At 40.7% G+C, this 21,308-nt stretch overlaps 1 protein-coding gene across 1 annotated transcript in view; it reads right to left on the bottom strand.

The window, feature by feature from the left end:
- Positions 1–20,784, bottom strand: part of gpat2 (glycerol-3-phosphate acyltransferase 2, mitochondrial) — a 31,237-nt gene extending 10,453 nt beyond the window's left edge. Inside the window, exons 1-16 of the mRNA XM_070834453.1 lie at positions 20,713–20,784; positions 18,038–18,148; positions 17,641–17,711; positions 17,429–17,539; positions 16,875–16,997; positions 14,901–15,000; positions 13,068–13,201; positions 12,673–12,772; positions 10,333–10,512; positions 7,248–7,346; positions 6,212–6,294; positions 4,107–4,237; positions 3,878–3,948; positions 3,517–3,677; positions 3,256–3,359; positions 931–1,115 (exon numbers count right to left, since the gene is read on the bottom strand). Of these exons, the coding sequence (XP_070690554.1) occupies positions 931–1,115; positions 3,256–3,359; positions 3,517–3,677; positions 3,878–3,948; positions 4,107–4,237; positions 6,212–6,294; positions 7,248–7,346; positions 10,333–10,512; positions 12,673–12,772; positions 13,068–13,201; positions 14,901–15,000; positions 16,875–16,997; positions 17,429–17,539; positions 17,641–17,711; positions 18,038–18,148; positions 20,713–20,784 (1,836 nt within the window). The remainder of the gene's footprint in view (positions 1–930; positions 1,116–3,255; positions 3,360–3,516; positions 3,678–3,877; positions 3,949–4,106; positions 4,238–6,211; positions 6,295–7,247; positions 7,347–10,332; positions 10,513–12,672; positions 12,773–13,067; positions 13,202–14,900; positions 15,001–16,874; positions 16,998–17,428; positions 17,540–17,640; positions 17,712–18,037; positions 18,149–20,712) is intronic.
- Between the last annotated feature and the right edge of the window lie 524 nt (positions 20,785–21,308).

Raw genomic sequence — 21,308 nt, 5'->3', positions numbered from 1 at the left:
TTAAGGCCTCCATGCCAATATAGCCAATTGAAGTGAATTCAATTGAGAGGGAGGCAGTTAACAAAGCAAGAGAGAGACAAAAAGAGAGAGGGAAGACAAAGAGAGAGCAAGAAAGACAGAAAGCAAAAGAGAGGGGAGATGGTATGGACAAAAGGCAGCAGCAACATTTGTGAGCTGGAGATATTGGAGATACACACAGACACAGACACAGACACAGACACAGACACAGACACACACACACACACACACACACACACACACACACACACACACACACACACACACACACACACACACACACACACACACACACACACACACACACACACACACACACACACACACCTTTGAATTGAATTGAATTGAATTGAATTGACTGAATTGAAATTGAAAGACAGGGAGTGGGAGTGGAGAGAGAATGGGTCAATGGTGAAGCAAGGTTAAGGGCACAAACTGCTGCAGCCTGTCACATATCTAGGAAGACAGCTGACAGAGAGTATAAGGTATGTAGTAGAGATGTAGCAGAGATCAGAGGAGGAGAACGAGAGGTGGCCGACAGCAGGATGAGAGCAGGAACGATATTTTTCTGTGAAGAATGGGGTGAGAAACAGAGCTGCAGGGAGAGGAGACAAGAAAGAGCAGCTGCTGAAATGAAAGGTGGGCAAACAGAGAAAGGAACAGCATTTCTGGCTCAGATTCGGAGCCCTTAAAGTCAGTCTGATGGAGCATGTACACACACAGCCACACACAAACACACACGCACACAATTCAAAACCTCTCTCTGCCAGAGATAGAGGCAGCAGAGCAGGATGAATGGCTGTTCAGCTCCATTAAACACCTATTGAATGAGACGCACTGTGTGTGTGTGTGTGTGTGTGTGTGTGTGTGTGTGTGTGTGTGTGTGTGTGTGTGTTATGAATTCAAACTCACTGGCATGAAGCCCAGAGGCAGGAGATGGCAGAGCTGCAAGGCTCTCTCCGTCAGCTCAGACTGGCAGAGCACCACATTGAACTCCATGTCACTTTTCACCTCCTCTCCGTCCACGCCGCCGCTCCTCACCCTGCTGCTGACGCCACTGCCGGCCACCTCGCACAGCATGGCCGACACTGCACACGCTGAGAACAAAAACACACAAACGCAAAATATCTCAAAATGGAAAATGGAGTGTTTGATGGGTCAGTTGATGAGATTTTGCTGATAGGAAGGATCTCCGATTTTCGTCATTTACACAAATGTTTTACTTTACTTTTTATCCCTATTATCCTGCTTTCATGCAGTGGTGGGAGAGTCTTGAAATCCAGATTCTTTGTTGGAAGACAAACACTGAAACCATTAAGGAGGCTGGTCTACACCAAACACTTTAATTACGAGAGCGAAAAAGTTAAGATTCAAGAATCCCCACATGAGCAAGCATCGGGTATTAGGCAAAGGAAAAACTCCCCTTTAACAATGTTACACAACAAAATGTAGCTCATTTAATCTATTTTTACCACTTGAGGCAAGCATCCTTGTATGAATCTGCTACACAGAGGCTTTCAGCAGTACACAGCCCACTGCCCACCAGCTGCACTTCCTATATAACCAAAACAAGTCACACAGGAACAATGAATCATGCAGGCGAAGCAGCTTCCTGCACTTCACATTATTTTTACCTCTACCACACCAGCAATGCTAAAATGGGGCTGCAGTATGTATGGCTTCACCCTAGTCTGCAGTGTTAGCGCAATATCTAGAAACTAAACAGCACACATTTGAAAACTTTGATAGATCCTGGCACAAGAATGAGTTGATATACGACTTGGGTGCGAACTGGCAATAGGCTTTCCATCCGAAAATGATTACCATATTTTACTCACTTACTTGCGTTATGCTGTTCCCAACCAAACAAGGCAAAACTGGGTGATTCTGCCAATGTTTTTTTTAAAGTTCTCACTTTTTGGTATATATGAGATGATGCCAGTAACAACTCAACATACTATAAGTTAATGGGTATGGATGGCATGGAGCCATGGCACCATAGATGCATGGGTGATTTTAGTGTCTTCTTTTCATGGTTTCTCTTAATAATAATCAAAGAGCAGGGACATGAAGCCGTCTGTCTGTGTCTTGCTCTAGGACACGTCAGCAGGGCAACTGTTAACTGACTGTAAATCCTACTTTCATGAAGGAAAGTTCTATTGGACTGCCCTTTTAGCTAACTGTTCCAAAACGTGACAACACCACAAGATAATTCAGACACACAAGTAAGTCATCTCTCTCACAGACGACTAATATAAAATATTAAATAAGTATAGTCAAAATATCAGCTAGTAGAACTTCAGTCCCACGGATGAAGTGTCTTTAATTGTAATTGGTTTCGCAGTTCAAGGTGCATAGTACGCGAGGCCATCCTTCCCTTGTCCAGAGGAACTTTTGTAGTCGATCTTTTCTGTGACCTGATGTCACGCTTGTTCATTTTAAACTCTGTAAGTAATGGTATGTATCCTAGCAACTTAGAAAGCATAGCTTTGTGAAAACACAGGTATGCTGGCTGTCAGTGATGACATCTGACCTTTTCATATAAGTTAGAGGTAACTACAATTAACTGAATTGAATGGCACTGGGGTTAATGCTATGAAATGCATGCATTTTGTCTGTTTGGAGATTAGAACAAGCTTTAACTTACTAAAATGGGTCATCAGAAGCAGACTATAAGCTGGAAAAGGCCTGACTTGAGGTAAATCTGAATCCTCCAGTTGAAGTATGGTCTTCTGCCCGATTTCCATGGATGACTCACTTGTTTAAGGGGCAGCATTTGATTTATCATCTCTACATGTCACACGTACTGACCCAAATCAAAAATCAGAAGACACGTCACATGTACTGACCCAAATCAGACGACAATAACGTACAAGACCTGACAGAAGAAATAGCAGAAGAGCCACACTGCCACAGATGACCCGTACTTTTTTGCTTCTATTTTTTTTGGAAAACTATCCTTTGCTGCTGTGTGCACAGTACCCTGACACTGCTCAAAGCTTATGCCTTTAACACTAAGAATATTAAGTACTTAAATTTTAAATGTCATGTTTCAAACTGATTTTCCATACTGACATGCCAACAGTCAGACCCACAGCCAAGACCTCCCACGAAAAATAAGGGGCCTGTAGAACACAAGGTCTCAAGATGATATTTAGGCTGAAGTGGTAAAGGAAAGTAGAAATACATATGAGAAATTAAAAATGTCGCAAAACACATGCATGCAAAGTCACTCACCACCCACAGCTTCCAAAATAAAGGTGTGTGTGACAATCTGGGCCTGGAGGGTGAGGTGAAGTGTGGCAGCAAGAGACGGATGGGGAGCAATAAGAGGGTCTCTTCTAGAAGGAGAGAGATGTGGAGCAAAAGCTGAAATAGGCAGTAATGACACAGTGGTTTCACTGAAAGGGAAATTGGATTTTTGATAAGCAACACAATTTTGCTGTATGGAGCTTATCAGTGTTCTTTGTTTTTTCTTTTGACAGACAGGAAACCTACCTAGACGGCACTGCAGCTATGATGAGGTGAGGGGCCAGCAGAGAGAGGGTATAGTGGACAACCTCTGCTAAACTTCCCCCAAAACCAACGTCTTTGTTCCTGAACAAGAGTTCCTCTGTGAGCCAGGCCACATCATGACACAGGAGAGAGGCACTCACACCCTGTGAAGGAGAAGGATGGAGAGGTTTTGTTGCAAAATCCGATGTGAGCATCCAACCATCTGGTGACGTTAGTTACTGGTGGGTATGACTCAGAGAATCACTGTCGCACTCAAATGAACTAGCACTAAAACCAATTCTGTTTATGAGACTCTTGGTGAAATTGTTCGGCAAACACAGAACTACAGGGATGATGCGTGTACCTTGCGGTGTTTGTACAGCAAAAGACTGGATACCAAGCTGGTGGACATCACAGCCATGCAAGAGGTTGCAGCTAGAAAGAGAACACACACACACACACACACACACACACACACACACGCACACACACACACACACACACAGGTAATGCAAAACAATTTGCATACCATTAAAACAACAGCTTATAGATATTTTTTATGATTCAGCAGGTGAACAGAATCCTGGACCTACAGAAGATGAGGTGGAGGATAATGGCGATGCTGAGGTCTCTCTCTGGAAGAGTCGGCTGTTTGAGTTCAGATGCATCATGAGATGAGGGCAGGAGCCACAACATCTGCCTCTGCCCAAACACACTGTCAATTCTTGACACAAAAAGTGAGATGAGGAAAGAAGGATGTCAGGATGACTGTACAGAAACTTTATTTTAGTTTGTCTCAACTGACTCATACTTTCTAAAGTTAGAATCCTCAAGAGTTTCATGAAATCACATCCCATTTCTGATTCTATTTGTGGTCATCATTTTTTCTGCAATGGCTCTAGCCCTACTGTGACCCTTGAGGATAATGTGTACATCTAATGGATGGCTGGATGTATGGACAAACACATTACTCTCTCAAGTGTATATAGTTATTTTCATTGTTAGTGGTGGAGTCTACCAAGCCCAACACTAGATTCAAGTTGCCTTCACAGGCATCTCATAGATAACAGTCACAGTCAGATTATTTTTCGCTTTAAATCAGAGCTGCATATACTACTGTTGATATAAACCCTGCTGCTTCACATCTAAAGCCAAAACATAAGGTGTCTTTTATTGCGAAGAAGCCACAGGAAACACAATGTAATAGCCACTGCAGTTAGCATGACCCACGACTGTTCATTCAAAACGTGTCCACAAAACAAAACATTGTTAATTTGACTGACTTTTTCCTGAAAATAAAAGTTTGTTTGTCTGCTCTGTAAACAGATAAACTAGATGCTCTTCCGTTGTAATTCTGGCAAAGCAGCTGCTCACAGAGTATTTGCTGTATTACACCACACTGATATCACAGGAATCACAGTTGTTGCAAAATCAACCAGAACTAAAACGTTAAGGATTACAACTCTCAAGAAGTCGGTAAATATTAACAAAAGACCCAATGTTGGTCTTACATCATCAGAATATGTGTTGCAGTAAATTGCATTCATTGTCAAGGGAGTTGCATAACAAATCATGTGAATCCCAGTGTAAGCATTGCTCCGGCTGAATAAACAACTTCATTTAAATATATTACATGGAATTTTTGAATAAGGATCAATTCACTCTTATTGAAACCTCTGTGGCCACGAACTTGGAAAAATAGTTGTATTTCTAGTACCAGTTTCCAGTAAACTCTTAATGGCCATAAAGAGAGTTCATGGATGAGTTAGCACCATATTTCAGTGAGTAAAAGGAACATGTGTGTGGGAGAAGTAACACTGTAGACTCAGGCACTTTGGGTGCATATAAGCTTAATAAGAATAGCGACTGTATCTCTCAAAAATGGAGGTGTGTGGGATACATTTTATGAGACTTGCTTATCTGAGGCTATGCGTGAGTGATATGAGTGTGTTCTTTATGTATTTTAGCTTTGCATCTGTGAGAGAGATATACAGTAGTAATAAACAAGTCTTACAGAGAGCGACATTGTTCATCTCAAACAAGAATACACAAACTATGAGAGTGTGCACCTCTGTAAAATAGGAGTCTGTATGTGAGTGCTTTTAATTTTCATCAAGGTAGCCCTCAAATCCACTGCATTTTTTATTCAAAGACAGACAAACAGAATGAGGAAACATGGCAGGGACACAGTATTAAGTACTGGAGCATGTTAATGATGTAGTCATGCACAAAGAACTAAAACTGCTCCCATGCTGATAACAATCCAATCTAACTATCCCTCTCTAACTCTTTTCATCTATCACTTGCCATCTCTTTCACTCCTGTTGCTTTTTCTTGCATCCCGCTCTCTCAGAAGAATTAAACATATGAAGGGAGAAGCCACTTTGCTCGTCAGAAGCCGAGCAAAGATTGAGTGAGGATGTTATTTTCTTTCCGTTATCTTTTTCACTGGCAGACTGTGTAATGTTGATGGTAATTGGACCGAGTCTAAGAGGATGAAAACTCTCATCAGCTCTTGCATTGCATCTGTGCCAGATTCAAGGTTTAGGGAAAGTTTATCTTCAAAGTTTGAGAGAAAATAACTTTTCAATTTCACAGATGTTAGATCAAACACAACGGAAAACCAAATTCCTTTGTGATTTGTTTGCATACAGTATAAACTCATGCGAACAGGCGTGTCCACAGGTGGTTAGATTACCTGTTGTAGAGGATAACAGGCAGCAACAGGTCCTGCAGAGGGAGCCATTCATCTACCCTGCATCTTCCTGACTCACACATCTCCTACACACACAAACACACAAAATTATGGATGTACATGTGCTTTTAAAGTAGCATCTTTAAATCAAACTGGTTGTCTGGTAAGCTAGACAAAGCTTGCATTGAAACATCAAATTCCAACTATTATTGCTGCAACCTGATCCTCTATCATATCACCATATAATCACTTTCAGCTCCATCGAGTTGCGAGTTTATTTCAGTAGGGACACCTTAGTAAAACTAATATAGTCTCATACAACAGCCCTGCAATAAATCCTACCTTCATCCTTCATGAAGGATATAATTTAGAGATTTTATGGAAGTGTTGATTCAGCTTTATGATCATTTGGAGGCTGCTGTTTGTGGTTCTCTTGACCTACACTGTGTTATATTGAGGGGTATTTCTAATCCTGTTCCTGGACAGACTAGCAATATTCCACCATTGGGAGCAAAATGGTGGCTCTGTTCAAACAAACTTAAAAAAAAACATATTATGTCAAATTCAAATGTTGACCAAATGCAACTACAGCAGCCTACAACTGACCAGAGCCCCGATGCTCCATCCTGCCTCCACCAATCAGATAAAACAATAAAAATACACAGGTCAACAAATATAACATTGTGATCCTTTGGGAACATGTTTTCAGTGAGGATGGCGACATTAAAAAAGGAACAATTTCAACACACTTTTGTAAAAGCTAATTTAACTAGTATTTCAAGGTCAGTGTGATTTATGACGAGATTTATTCTTTGCTTGTCTAACCTCGCCTGGCAGTTTCAAACCTGAGGGCTGCAGCACCACAAGGGGTCCTGACAAATATGAAGGACCGCACAGTGATTAGAGAGACAATAATGATGAAGGGATAACCAAATCTGTTATCTCTGACGTTTCTCAAATGTTTTCCTTTTTCTGGATACTTTTAAGATCTCTAATCATCTATTTAACTATCAAAGAAGAAATCACCACTTTTCGGCACCTTGAGAGAAAAGGGCTGAGCGAAGTGGATCCTCACACTTCCCCCTGGCCTCCCCCAGAGAAGAGACCACAGCCACTGCAACACTGAGCTCAAGCCACCCTGTGAGGATATGAAAAATACACACACACACACACACACATATTCACAGGAGTGCACACAGCAAGTTAGCGATTATATCATAATGAGGTCTTGCCTTTGGTACAGACACTACAGAAGCAACACCACTAATGAGCAGGAGCTATGATGTGCACTGAGGTAAATAGCCATTCTACGAGAGTGTGTATGCGTAGTAGAACTGTGTGTAGAGGACTGCATGTGCACTGTGTGTGAATGACAGACCAAAATGATGAGGCGAGGACCTTATTATGGCAATTAATCGAAAGCAACACCCACTCTCCAGTATCGTCTCAAAGTGCAGATAAAAGAGGGCAAGACTAATGGAGACTAATAGCAACCACCATTGCTTTGGAAAAATGTAATGCAATCCTTAATTACTGAACCAATGCTGGCCGGTCAGAAATTAGAGAGCAAAGTTGTAAAACAAGATTCCTTTAGCTGTACTTTGGGTCATTATTGGCAATTAAATTTTCCTTCTAAACCAGAAATTTGACACTGGAACCCCAACAAAAACAAGACTGCCACCAACCCATCACCATGTTCTTGGCCTTAGTTATGTAAAAAAATATATATATACACTGGTGTGAAAAAGTATTTGCCCCCTTACAGATTTCTTCTGTTTTTGCTTTATTGTCACACTTACATGTTTCAGATCATCAAACCAATTTTAATATCAGACATAGATGACCTGAGTAAACACAAAAAGCTGTTTTTAAATGATGATTTCATTTATTAAGGAAAAAAAGCTATCCAAACCAACCTGGCCCTATGTGAAAAAGTAACTGCCCCCTCCTTGTTAAATCATGAATTAACTGTGATTAACCACATTTTTGAAAGCTGAGTTCAATTTCACTTGCCACACCCAGGCCTGATTACTGCCAGAGCTGTAGAATCAAGAAATCACAACATGAAGTTGGCTGAAAGATCTCAAAATGCAACACATCATGCCCCGATCTAAAGCAATTCAAGAACAGACAAGAAACAAAAACAAAAATCTATCAGTCTGGAAAGGGTTACAAAGCCATTTCTAAGGCTTTGGGACTCCAGCGAACAACAGTGAGAGCCATTATCCCCAAATGGAGAAAACATGGAGCGGTGGTGAACCTTCCCAGGACTACCGGCCCACCAAAATTACTCCAAGAGTGCATCAACGTCTCATCCAGGAGGTCACAAAAGAAGCCCAAACAACATCTAAAGCACTGCAGGCCTCACTTGCCTCAGTTAAGGTCAATGTCCATGATTCAACAATAAGAAAGAGACTGGGCAAAAATGGCCTCCATGGCAGAGTTCCAAGGTGAAAACCACTGCTGACCAAAAAGAACACAAAGGCACATCTCACACTCACTCACACAAAACATCTTGATGATCCCCCACACTTTTGGGGAAATATTCTGTGGACTGACGAGAAAAAAGTGGAACTTTTTGGAAGGTGTGTGTCCCGTTACATCTGGCGTAAAACACAGCATTTCGGAGAAAGAACATCATACGGACAGTCAAACATGGTGGTGGTAGTGTGATGGTCTGGGGCTGCTTTGCTGCTTCAGGACCTGGACAACTTGCCGTAATTGATGGAACCATGAATTCTGCTCTCTACCAGAAAATCCTGAAGGAGAATGTCCGGCCATCAGTTTGTGACCTTAAGCTCAAGCGCACTTGGGTTATGCAGCAGGACAATGATCCGAAGCACACCAGCAAGTCCACCTCTGAATAGCTCAAAAAAAACAAAGTGAAGGTTTTGGAGTGACCTAGTCAAAGTCCAGACTTAAATCCTATTGAGATGCTGTAGCGTGACTTTAAACAGGCCGTTCATGCTCGAAAACCCTCCAATGTGGCTGAATTAAGACAATTCTGCAAAGAAGAGTGGGCCAAAATTCCCCCACAGTGATGTGAAAGACTCATCGCCAGTTATTGCAAATGCTTGGCTGCAGTTGTTGCCGCCAAGGGTGGCACAACCAGTTATTAGGTTTAGGGGCAATTACTTTTTCACATCGGGCCAGGTTGGTTTGGATAGCTTTTTTCCCTTAATAAATGAAATCATCATTTAAAAACTGCTTTTTGTGTTTACTCAGGTCATCTTTGTGTGATATTAAAATTGGTTTGATGATCTGAAACATGTAAGTGTGACAAAAAAGCAAAAGCAGAAGAAATCTGTAAGGGGGCAAATACTTTTTCATACCACTGTATATATATTGCAAAATAAATACACACTTATGGATGTTGTGAATCCTATTATTATTCTTTGTCTTACTTCTATTTGGGGGATAACCATGCTTTAATTACAGTACCCATAATGCTTTGGCAGATGTAAACAGGAAGTATATTGGTGTCATGTATTCTGTGAGTTACAACTTGAGCCTTGTTTTTTCAGCTTACATTAGTTTACATTTTAGCCAACTGACACCATCAAAACTATGTTGAATTATCTATTGGCACTTCCTGTTTGCAACGTACCCATGGATGCACAGACAGCTATCACTGGATTATTTTGATACTGAAGTAAACTTGGTGACTTTCATGCAAGTTCCAAGTTAGAAGTGATTGTGATTTCTAAGATTCAGGATTTACAAGCACTAAATCTAAAATGATGTCATGTCTGAGTGTTCAGATTCAACAGCATTATGACTATTTGAAGTTTGATATTTGAATATGATTTTTGGCAGAAATTGCAATTTCCTCCATGAACTGTGTGTCACGGCCTCTGTAACTGTTGAATGTGTTAATAAGTGGGTCAAATCAAGGGCCAAATTACAATAACTAGTTGTTTTGAGAATACCTGCATGTACCTGTCCTTTTCACCTCATGCAGTATTTTTGCCTCAAGCCTCTTTCTCTGTGCCACCTTTGGGGGATGCACTTCGCAGTCTAGAAGCCTAAACCAAACCTGTTCATTTGCTCCTGAGGACATTGCAGATGGCTCTGATTAAGTGGTGTTTGTGTGTGCTTGTAAGTGTGTGTTTACACGCATCCACCTGTGTGTTGGTTTTGGGCACACAGTCGTAGGAGATGCCCACAGGGACCAGACTGACATCGGGGATACACTCCTCTTTGATGAGCTGCCTGATCCAAGCCAGCCACAGGCCACCTCGGCCAGACTCCGCTGACACACCAACACTTATCGCCTGGCCCTCATGTAGTAGCTCACGTACCAGCTGAGGAGGGAAGAAAGAGACAGGAGGTGGGAGAACGATGGCAGGGACAAAGGTCTGAAAAGTCTAGCGCTAGCAGAGCGAAAATGCAGGAAGCAGGCAGGATAAAAAGCAGAAACAAAAAGGGGCTGTGGGGGACACTTTGTGACATTCAGAGACACTTCCCTTGCCCCAAGTACAGTTTTCCCCTTACAGACAAGGAAAATTCAATTATCATTGAACAGCAGCTAAGCAGGCCTACACTCAATAAACAATAAAGGTCTATTAACATTGAAATACAACCAATAAACAGCCTGGTTTCTCACGCACAGCCAATATGCTTACTCACATAAATAGTCAATGTAAAAAAAAACTAAAATAAATGAATAAATAGTCACTGCGTCACTCATAAACAACCTGTTTATGTCCCACTATGGCTGTAGTCTTATAGATTAATGTCAGACTGAGCAATTTTATTGAGCTGTACTGCACAATATTGATCTTAATAAAACCAGTAACTCCTCTAAATGAAATACATCTTCAAGCAAAATGTTACAAGGCACAAAAGAGCTCCCTCGCTAGACACAAAGACAGAATGATATTAATGATGAAAAGGTCTTGATCAAATTAAGCGACCCAGCATTAGAAAAAGAGAACAAAGGTGTTACTAGGGGAAAGCGTGATAGATGCAAAGAGAAGAGGGAGACATTAATAAAGGCCACATAAATCTCAAAAATAAGGGAAAAAAAACCTAAATTACCTTGCTTTCAAAATAGAAACAACCTGCTCAGACCTGCCAAGCTCACACACTCAACTAACCAGCCTCTCCTCATTGCTTTGTCACTCCAGCCTACTCCAAATCTGCAATCTCTGTAGCAAAACCAAGACCCTTGGTAATTTTGAGAATGAATATAGAGAGGGATGAGGCTGGGGAATGAGGGAGAGGGGGAAAAGACAGGTTGTATTCTGATTGAGAGGCCGACTGTGATAACACTCTACCGTGGAGTGCAATGAGTGTGTGCATGCGAGTGAGTGAGTATTGAACCGACAGCACATACGCTAAACAGCCAATTTACAAGGACAGGTATCTTTTGCCTATCCTGCAATTTTATCTAATTACTTGCTGTCTATGATGTTTTTTTGTCAGCAAAATGCATTAGCAACATATTTTCTGATTTGTGGCCCAGCACTTTGTTCCCATCTACTAGCAAACAGAGTGTTTTGGGTTTCATGTATGCAGCTAATGAGGCACTGCTCCAATTGTCCGGCTGTAATGGTTTGTACCATGAGGGTGTTTTTATGGTTGGTGACTCACAGAAAAAGGGTGCATGAAACCCGAATAACCTTTTGTCTGTTGAATCGGACATTCGCATATGTGAAAACAGTAGTTTGTCTATGAGTGGTTGTTGGTGGGAAGATGTGGGCATCATTAACCACAAGCTCCAACCGAGGCTAATGGCTAAATTAGCTTCATGACGTTTCTGTAAGTTCATCTTTAAGTGACGATGATCCTAAAACATATACGTTTTAGCCATGGTACTGGTGTGACTCTAGGGGTGACAATGTTGGGGTGTCCAGGATGAAATTTCCCAGCAACGACTGGAAAGATTTCCACGATATTTGGTGCCATTGCCATGACATTTGGAACCTGGAGGGTGACTCCTACTGCACTGACTTTGTGATCAATGACTTTGTCTTGTGCCATGTAGTTGACGTTTGTTTTTTTTGAGTGAAACGTCTCAACAACTATTGGCTAAATTACCATAAACTGTTCATTTAGCACCAACATCAGGTCAAAAATTTAATATGTCCAAAGCTTTAGCTGATGGCCAAATATCTACAAATCTAAGTACATGTCCGGCATCCTCAGCTGTACGTCATGCTACTTATCAAATGTTAGCACACTAACATGCTGAACATGGCAAATATTAGGCCTGCTCAGCATTAGCATTTTAGCAAGGATAAACTCCCCTTTAATGGGTAGAAACCTTGAACAGAACCGGGCTAAGAGGTGGGGGGGAAGACTAACAGTGCAGACCAAGTGAAGAGAATCTTTTTTTTTTTCTGGAATTTTGTTTTTTAGAAGCAAATCCTTCAAACATCATTCATAGTTCTACAATCACCACCAATATTCCCACATCCTACCTCACCTGACCCCAACTCATCAACACTCGCCAGACTTACGGAGGTCATGACAGGTGAGTGGAGACTGTCCATCTCAGCATCCTGCTCAGTCACTGCAGAGGGTGGCAGCAGGATCACACCGACTTTCTGCAGAATTGATCTATGAGATAAATAGAGGATACTGTATGTCAGAGGTAATTTGATTAACTTAAGCAGCTTGGAGAGTTGCGGCATCCTCACAACTATTTACGGTTAAATTCACTGGCCTAAAGATGATGCATTGATTAGAAGTGATGTATTCAGTATTTCATTTCTAGTAAAAAGGGCGTCTGCATTATTTGTGGGGAAGGATACAGTATGTTCTGTATATAAGGATATATATACTGTAGACTTGTTATCTCAGTGAAACTTGCCCAGCAGCCCCTCTGTGGGTTTGTGTGTGTGTGTGACTATACCTTAGGGAGGAGTTGTTTATCTGGAGGGGACAAACAGTGTATGGGACTCTCAGGTTATGACAGAAGAGCACCAGAGGGATGAGAGCACAGTCCATGGTGCTCTGACGCACATACACATAAACCAGCACAGATCCCTAAATCACAGAACAGAAGAAGCTTTAGTTAAACAAGATTTTTCACATTGTTATTCATTATGGCAAACAATGGTGGACTGTGCAGAGGTGGTGCACGGATTAGGAGAGTGTTTCTGTGGCCTTATATTCAATGTGGCCCAATATTCTAACCAAGCACCACATGCTTCAGATAGTATCAACAGAGTGGAATGTCAAGAAGAAACATACATCTATGATTTAAACAGCAGGGATACAAAATTGGACTTATTATCTTATGATTCTTCCACTCAGACAGTTAAGAAAGATGCAGGCAGAAATTAAGTGCGTACGTGGGGAGCATGTTTAAGTGACTATAGAGAGTGACGACATACCGTACACTGAGTGTTATTTTCCAAGGTCAACATCAGCGCTTTCATTCTGTACTTGCCCCTCTATCTTTTGAGTAGCATTTGATATTTCTTTATTACAGACATGGAAATGAAGAGCTACTATTGCAAACTCAATAATATATTGAGTGAAGTCAAAGCAGAGAGATAAAACATGATTGTCATTTTGTGTCACTACAGTAGAAAAGGTAATAAGGTTCGCAATAAAAGTGCTGCAATAATAAAACACGTAAGTAGTCTGAGTATTGCTGGCTTCTTTTAAAGCCATGATGAAAACAGTTTTATTACTTTTTTTTGGTTATCTGTGATCTATTTGGCAAAGCTTGTCCTAAAACATACAAAAGGCTCTCAATTACTATCACCTGTTACGCATGTCAAACAAATTGGTTTTTAGTACACAGTAAATAAAACCATGAAATAGATGCAGACATATAAGTCATGGTGAGTGTGCCACAAGCATATGGACAGCGAAACATTTTTAGGTCCCTTGTTACACTCATTTATGTGTGAAATAGATGAGATTACAAGGAGACAATACAGACAGTCGGATGGTGCACCTGAGGCTAAATTGAGACACATGACACACATAAATCAGGAACTGAACCTATTTTGTACACAGTCTGCATATTTCCAGGTTCAAAAAGTGCATTTGGACAATAATTTAGAAGAGAGGACACTATTCACATGGCGTAAGAAACCCTGAATATGAAGTGACAACCACCTGACAACCATTGAAAACCATAAACATCACCATAATTTATATAACTGACTGCATTTCAGCAAGATCTAAGCTAAAGACATAGTTCAGTGAATCCATTTATGCCCATCTTGAACCTCTAAAAGAGCAGCCTGACTCGGACCTATTTATTTGTATTTATTTAGTCAACCATGTAATTAGAGTCGTGTAGTCCTCAGTGAAAAAACTGAAAATAATTAAGTACAACAACGAAAGAAAACTTGAAAGTTTTAAATAGCCCTTTAACAAACTTTCAAGAGTAATCATATATTTAGAAGTTTTTACTTAATTTTACTGAGAAATAGTCATTCATTTTTTTCAATGTTTTGCAGTGGATGTGCACAAACAGGACTGTAGCTATTTATCATCTCATTAGATGGCTGAGCGGAGCCTCATTTCACATCCTGAGTGTGAATGTTTGTGGAGCCAAAACATCATGGTATCTGTTCAAATATATTCAATATATTCAAATAATGTGCTTTCCATGTATTGCAGGAGGAATTGACACCCCTTGGGAAGCAGTCATGTGCACATTTCATCATTTGTGAATAAAGAAGTTAGTCTGTGTATGAATACGTGTGTTTATAAATGCTTGCACCTCTTGCGAGGCTCTGTGCAAAGCCGAGAGATGGTTGAGGTTGACTTGAATACTGTCAAATACAGAAGCAAACATCTTCAGCATCACCCAGCCCACGAACCTAGACAGGAGAGGATAGTGGGTGAAATAAATGTATAGAAAGAAGGAAGAAAGAAGAGGAGAAAAAAAAAAATTAATGTGTGGCAATAAGGAGAAGAGGGGGACAATGTACACAAGGGAATAATGAAGAGATAGTGGTGAAGCGAAGAGGGAACATAGCCGCCAGTGATGTGATGATGAGCAAAAGGGAGCTTTAGCAAAGATGGTGAGGATGGAGTTAAGTGTGACAACATGTAAATGAAATAGATGGAAGAGAGGCAAAGTGGGAAGAAGAGGGATAAGGATAAGAAAGAAACTGATGACACAGAGGAAGAGCAAAATGGAAAGCGATAAAGAGGGGTGTGTTTGAGGGTGACAGCTGTAGATAGAGATGAAGGCCAAGGCTGTGAGGGAGAGGAAGAGAGGAGGTGAAAAAAACAAGGGGCAGATTTTGAAGAGAGATTCCTAGGACTAAACGAAAGACAAAAGGTTGTTTTTCCCAAAAAAACAGCATTAGGATTCCACTCCATTTCACTAGACGTTTGCAGAAATCTAACACTGACTGTGCCTACAGGAAAAGGCTCTTAAGATCTGACAGAGTCATAGTACCCAGTTTCAATTTAAAATATAACAAGCGCCTCTTTGCTGGGACTGATCGAAATGCTTTGCATCTCCTCCACTGTCTGTTGTCTACAAGTTTATGCCTCAACAACTGTCAGTCATCCTGAAGAACTTCATGAATGACTGATGGATAGTCACACTCCAGCAGGAAGTTAGGAATTTAAAACAAGGACAGTTCTGCATGTCTAGTAGTACAGTACATGAACCATCATCATTTTCTGCACAGACAATATTAGGTGACTGGCAGTTAGATCATCAGCGAAAAACAGAGCAAATAAGTCCAAAAATATCTTGTTCTTTGATAAAACAAATTAAAGATATATGTTTATCTATATAGAAACAGGAGCATTTTGGTTAAGAAAGAACCACTGAACCTCTAATCACTGAGCCTTAAATTCTATTCTATTAGTGCAGGAAACTGTTTAAACATTAATCAAGATAAATCAGGTTATTTTCATATTCTTGGTCCATTTTGGCTGAATTTGGCAACTGCAGTGAGCTGATTCGTTCCTAATATTGCTATGAATCTATAGCTATAGCTGTGATTCCTGCTTTGACGGACTCCACAGCAATGCCGGCTGCAGCTCTTTGGTGTGGCAGTACTTTAAGGATAAAGCTGGCAATATTCTACACTTTTGTAATTGTCAGCAAAGCAAATGCAAAGACAAAGTCTGTCTCAAAATTTTTTGAGCTCTCCAGCTTGTCTGTTGCTCTTCGCCCATTTGTCCACAACAAGTCAAGAATATAAAATTCATTTGAAAAAAGGCTAAACAGTTTTTTTTTCTAAAACACCTGGGGACTGTAGACACCTGGGGAGTGTAGTGAGTATTTACAGCAGTAGGAAAGTATATGTGTGACTGATTCAAACTAAACTACAATGCCCTTATTCATTAAGGAAAAAACATATCAACTGTAACAATGTTACTGATTTTGTGTTTTAATAGTTTCTGGACAACCATGAAGGTCTGTGGCACAGAGGAACAAGTTGTATCAAGGTTTGGCTACACAGACAAACATCAAGGATCAATTTATTGATTTGCTGGCAATGAGAAAAAGACAGATTATCACCAGCCTTATAAATTAAATCACAATAATTAAAACTCATCGGCTCATTGCAGCTCTATTTTTGCTTCAATCACACTAAGTTACTTCTAAGCGAGCAGTTTGTATAGTGCAAATCAATACAAAGTATTTTATTAATGAATAAACAATAAATGGCATCTTTGAACTTTGCCCTTTGCCCATCGGCCCACACACACACGAACAAACACACACCGTAAGAGGCCAGGACAGATGCAGGTGCTAATGAGGGGGAGGAATCGTGAGAGGCGGTTGATCTGCCCTCGGCTCTCTCCTTCCTCAAGTGCTCTATGCTCAGCTGTGAGTGCCTCCTTTACCCTAAAACACATGGTCACAGGACAGCAGGGTTAACACAGCACAAAGCCTCTTCTGTGCTACACACAGACACCCACCTTCCTCCCAGTAAGCCAACAACATCCCTGGGTGAAGAGGTTACATAAAAGGTTGAACTCAATTACACCGAAGGAGAGAAAACAACAAATACAAACTGTAGACTCTGTGACAGAGATAGGGAAAGTGTGACGACGGTCCGAAGTTATCCCATTTCTCTTCATTCACTCTGCACAGACTCCACGGTACCCTTCATTTTCTGTATCTTTGCTAGTGTTTCTTATCTCCTCTCCTCCTTTCTCCTTCCCTCTCACTAGAACTGCAGCACCCGTTTCATTGTCTATGAATTATCTCTGCTTATCATTTATTTACTCTACTCTCCACTTCTCTTGTCCTCCTTCTCTTTCCCCTCAGGTTACCTGTTGCTCTGACAGACTCTCTCCGGCCTGTTGCTAACAGGACTCGCATAAACCTTGCACCCACTCACAAACAGTGCACAGCACACCCTCCGCACCAACCAGCCTCGATACCTACAATAGAAAACACAATGCAGAGGCAGAAAATGTGCATGGGTGAGTGTGTTGGGACTGAAAACTGTTATGTGTTTGCCAGGATACTGTAGGATCAATACCGGGTGTGTGTCTCGTTGACACTCAGCAGGTTGTGGAAGCCAAGGGAAGAGTTTTGTCCAAGTTTCTTGCGCTAAGCCGAGACAGAAAAACAGACACAGACAGATGACCTGAGTGTCATCAACACTGAATGAGCTCTAAATCTAATTCATTGAAAGCATCTTTAACTTGAGTAAACAAGCATAGTGTGTCATGCAAGGCCAGTTTCTTTCAGCAGAAATGCATTTCATACCAATTTGGACTTGGAGACAAATCCCCTGCACTAGACTACTGAAATTAAATTTGTTTATTTGTTTTCTTCTTTTTTTTTTTGGATGGCACCATACAGCACAAGTGTCTCATTTCATTAGTCTAATTTTCCGTCTCTCACCGTCTCTGGCCTCTACTCTGCACACTCACCAAACTCTCTGGGGTGCACTGGTGGCAGCACTGGCCAACGATTGGCCTGAACTTGCCCAGGCAGGGAGGCACCGTCTTCAGCTTTTTCTTGATCTTTAATTCCCATGACAACTGAGAGGGATGGAAATTAGAATTTAGAAACAGGGTGTCATATACACAGGACTGCAAACACATCCACTTATTGGAATTACATTCAGTTGCCAGTTTATTAGGTACACCATCTGCAGTAACCAGATTTCATTATGGATACAACAAATCTGGTTTCTGTAATTGGGGTAGAAAATCAGAGAAACCTAATTTCCCCAGCTAGATTTGTCCATTATTGTCCACCTATATGCGCAACTAGGTTTTTAAGTTGTTGTTTTTTTGGTTTTTGTAAATGTAAATATGTGCCTAACATAGACTGAGACGGGTAAGAAATCTCTGACAGCAAAGCAGTTGATGATCATTACAAATAGCAATGCATCCATACATTCGAAATAATTCCACCCACTAAACCTCAACCCAGTAAAACTTACAAAAAGTAACAACATAAAACTAGCCTCCAAAAGTCTAATTAAGTTGGCTTTTTGAAAAATTAACACCCATTTGTGTTGTCAAGAAAAGCCACAGAGCCTACTCTCTTATTGCACCATTAGTGCACATTCAAAACAAGCATCGTTTGCATTTCTACATGGATTTACAGCAGCCAGGTCGCCATCAGTGCATGTAAACATGCTCTCTGATCACCTGATTTCTCCCACTAACCTGGTCAGACAAATTGACAAAAAAATAGCAGTGTAGATAAAATTTCATTTCTGCTGGCGAGCTGCATTGGATTTCGCCAGCTCTTCACATATATAACAGCACTGGTGAAAGTTTTTTGAGTTTGTTATGATTTCCATGCTGCTCTGACTAGGAGAACTTGTGGGAATCCATGGGAGGAGGCAATAACTTGCACTGCAGTAAAAATTAATACAGGGCCCATATGAGACCCAGTATCAGACAATCAGTGCACATCAGGCATAAACAGCTCATGCACTGGAGCACAGGCTAGACTGTGCACTGTATACTAATCAACCAGACTTGAGGTCTCCTGTACTAAGCCGACTGCAGGTCAGTTGTACAAATATCTGTGGTATGAAAACAAACAGCAATGATACCCCTTAACTACCATGCAGTGTGTGTGTGTGTGTGCGTGTGTGTGGCCTGTTACTGAAACTAAGCGTTGGTTAGGATTCAGACTCATTACCCGTTCAGATGAAATGAGCTAATGAATCTCTTTAAATCAATGGCACTTTCTCCTGGTTGAATGATAATGATGTGAATCCCAGAAAACAGAACAGCTGACTGTATCAGTGCCTTGGCAAGAAAAGATCAATAAAAAAGACATTACTGTGATGACAAAGCTCAGATCGAACTATCAATAATTTAAGTGACCGTACTACTAGTTCTGAGGAAAGGTAAGAAGAATGGAGGAAGTAGCAGAAACAGTTAATTACACAAACACGAAGGAAAAGTTTTAGTTCCATCAGCCTAAAACCAAACACCAAGATCGATACCACTCTTGCGTTTGTGTATTAAACGGATCACACCAGTAAATCATACTATACGTGCTTACAACTTAAATTACTGACAACTACTTCCTACTACATTAAAATGAATCCATCACTTTCAGATACATTTTTTTTCTACTTTCTAGGTGCTCATTGGTTTCAGTTCATTTTAGTCAATCAAAATCAACTCGCAGACCCTTGATCATAGCTAATGAATCATTATGAAACACGTCTGCATTGGTTACTTAATTTTACAGTTTTTTATAGCATGAAGTGAACTGTGGGTCCTTTCTGGGGGTGCATTCAAGCTGAAGTTCAAGTCTGACGACATAGGGATTCAGCAGCACAAAGCACTGCATTTATAAGCAACTCAACAGAGAATACAAATAATTGTCAGGCATGAATATCTTTAAGACTTGTTATAAATTTGACATAAGTATTGAATGGTTTATGTAAGCTATTTTGCCGACCTCAGAGTGTAAGACAGTTATAGCTTGACAAAGTAATGCTTTCAGAACAAAATGTCAGATGATGAATGTCATGAAGAGGAGCTCCGACAAGAAAATGATTACACACGGACTCTTGTTAGTTACAGACGTACACACAGACAAGTTGTGAACGTATCCTTGTAGTACGGAGGTACAGTACAGTACAGAGGGAATTGTATCTAGTTTGTTTGCACATTTGCATTTTAAATTTCTGTTTGTATATGGATTAAACAAACAGGATATAGAAAATTAAGAGGTTTAGAGGTGCTGGTAGCCTTGTGTACTTTGGACAGAGCCTGATTAGCCGTTTACTCCTGCTTTCAGTCTTTATGCTAAGCAAAGCTAATTGCCTCAAGGCTTCAGCTCCACACTTAACACAAATTCATCATCAAGATCATCTCTTTTAACTGCAAATATTTCCAAAAATGTCTAAGTATTCCTTTAAAAAAAAATCTCTTAATTTTCTGCTTGATCAGTATGACTCACTGAGACATCACATCCTGTGATTTGGTAAACATTAAACAGAATTAATCACATGGGTGGGGTTGTGCATGTTCCCTTGTGATTGTGAAGAACAAAGAGTTTGAGATTAGTGCACACAGAATAAGTGGGAGATGACAGAGGGAGAGAGTTGCACAGGCAGTGTTCTTACAGCTGGTCTATTCTGTTGGATTGGTGGATGGGGCACGTCTGTGTTTATCCCGTCATTGTTCTCCTGCACCATGGCGAGCCCCCTGCAGTCTCCTACCAAAGAAAAGATTGGGGGGGGAGGAAAGAGTATATTTTACAGCATACATTATACAGTGCATTCTCATATTGTGTTGGGTAACAAGGATGATTTGTGAGCACATGTGAATGTGAGTGGGCAGTGATTTTTAGGAGCCTTACAACTCAAGACCAATTTTGTGAATTTTCAGACGGCAGTGCTCTAAGAAAAGGCTTCATCTCTCCAATTTAAGAAAATAAACACATCTACTAGCGCACACACAATCTCAGTGTGACAAAAAAAATCATTTTATCCTCTGGTCCTTGGCAGGGGACTGTTGGCAGCTCTCACCGATCTATCACCATGTGCCCATAGCTACAATTTCACCCCTTTAACCAGCACTTCTTCTCCTCCACTTTCACAAATTCTCTCAAATTCTTAACTTTCTCATCATTCTTTTCAGTTAAGGGATAGTAGCTCCTTGCTGCAGGTTTCCTTGTGTTGGTTTCCCATTGTTTCGACTTGTTGTTCTGGCAAACTTT

Source organism: Pempheris klunzingeri, chromosome 7, assembly GCF_042242105.1.
Source record: "Pempheris klunzingeri isolate RE-2024b chromosome 7, fPemKlu1.hap1, whole genome shotgun sequence".
NCBI lineage: Eukaryota > Metazoa > Chordata > Actinopteri > Acropomatiformes > Pempheridae > Pempheris > Pempheris klunzingeri.
This window is presented reverse-complemented; position numbering and strand designations above follow the sequence as displayed.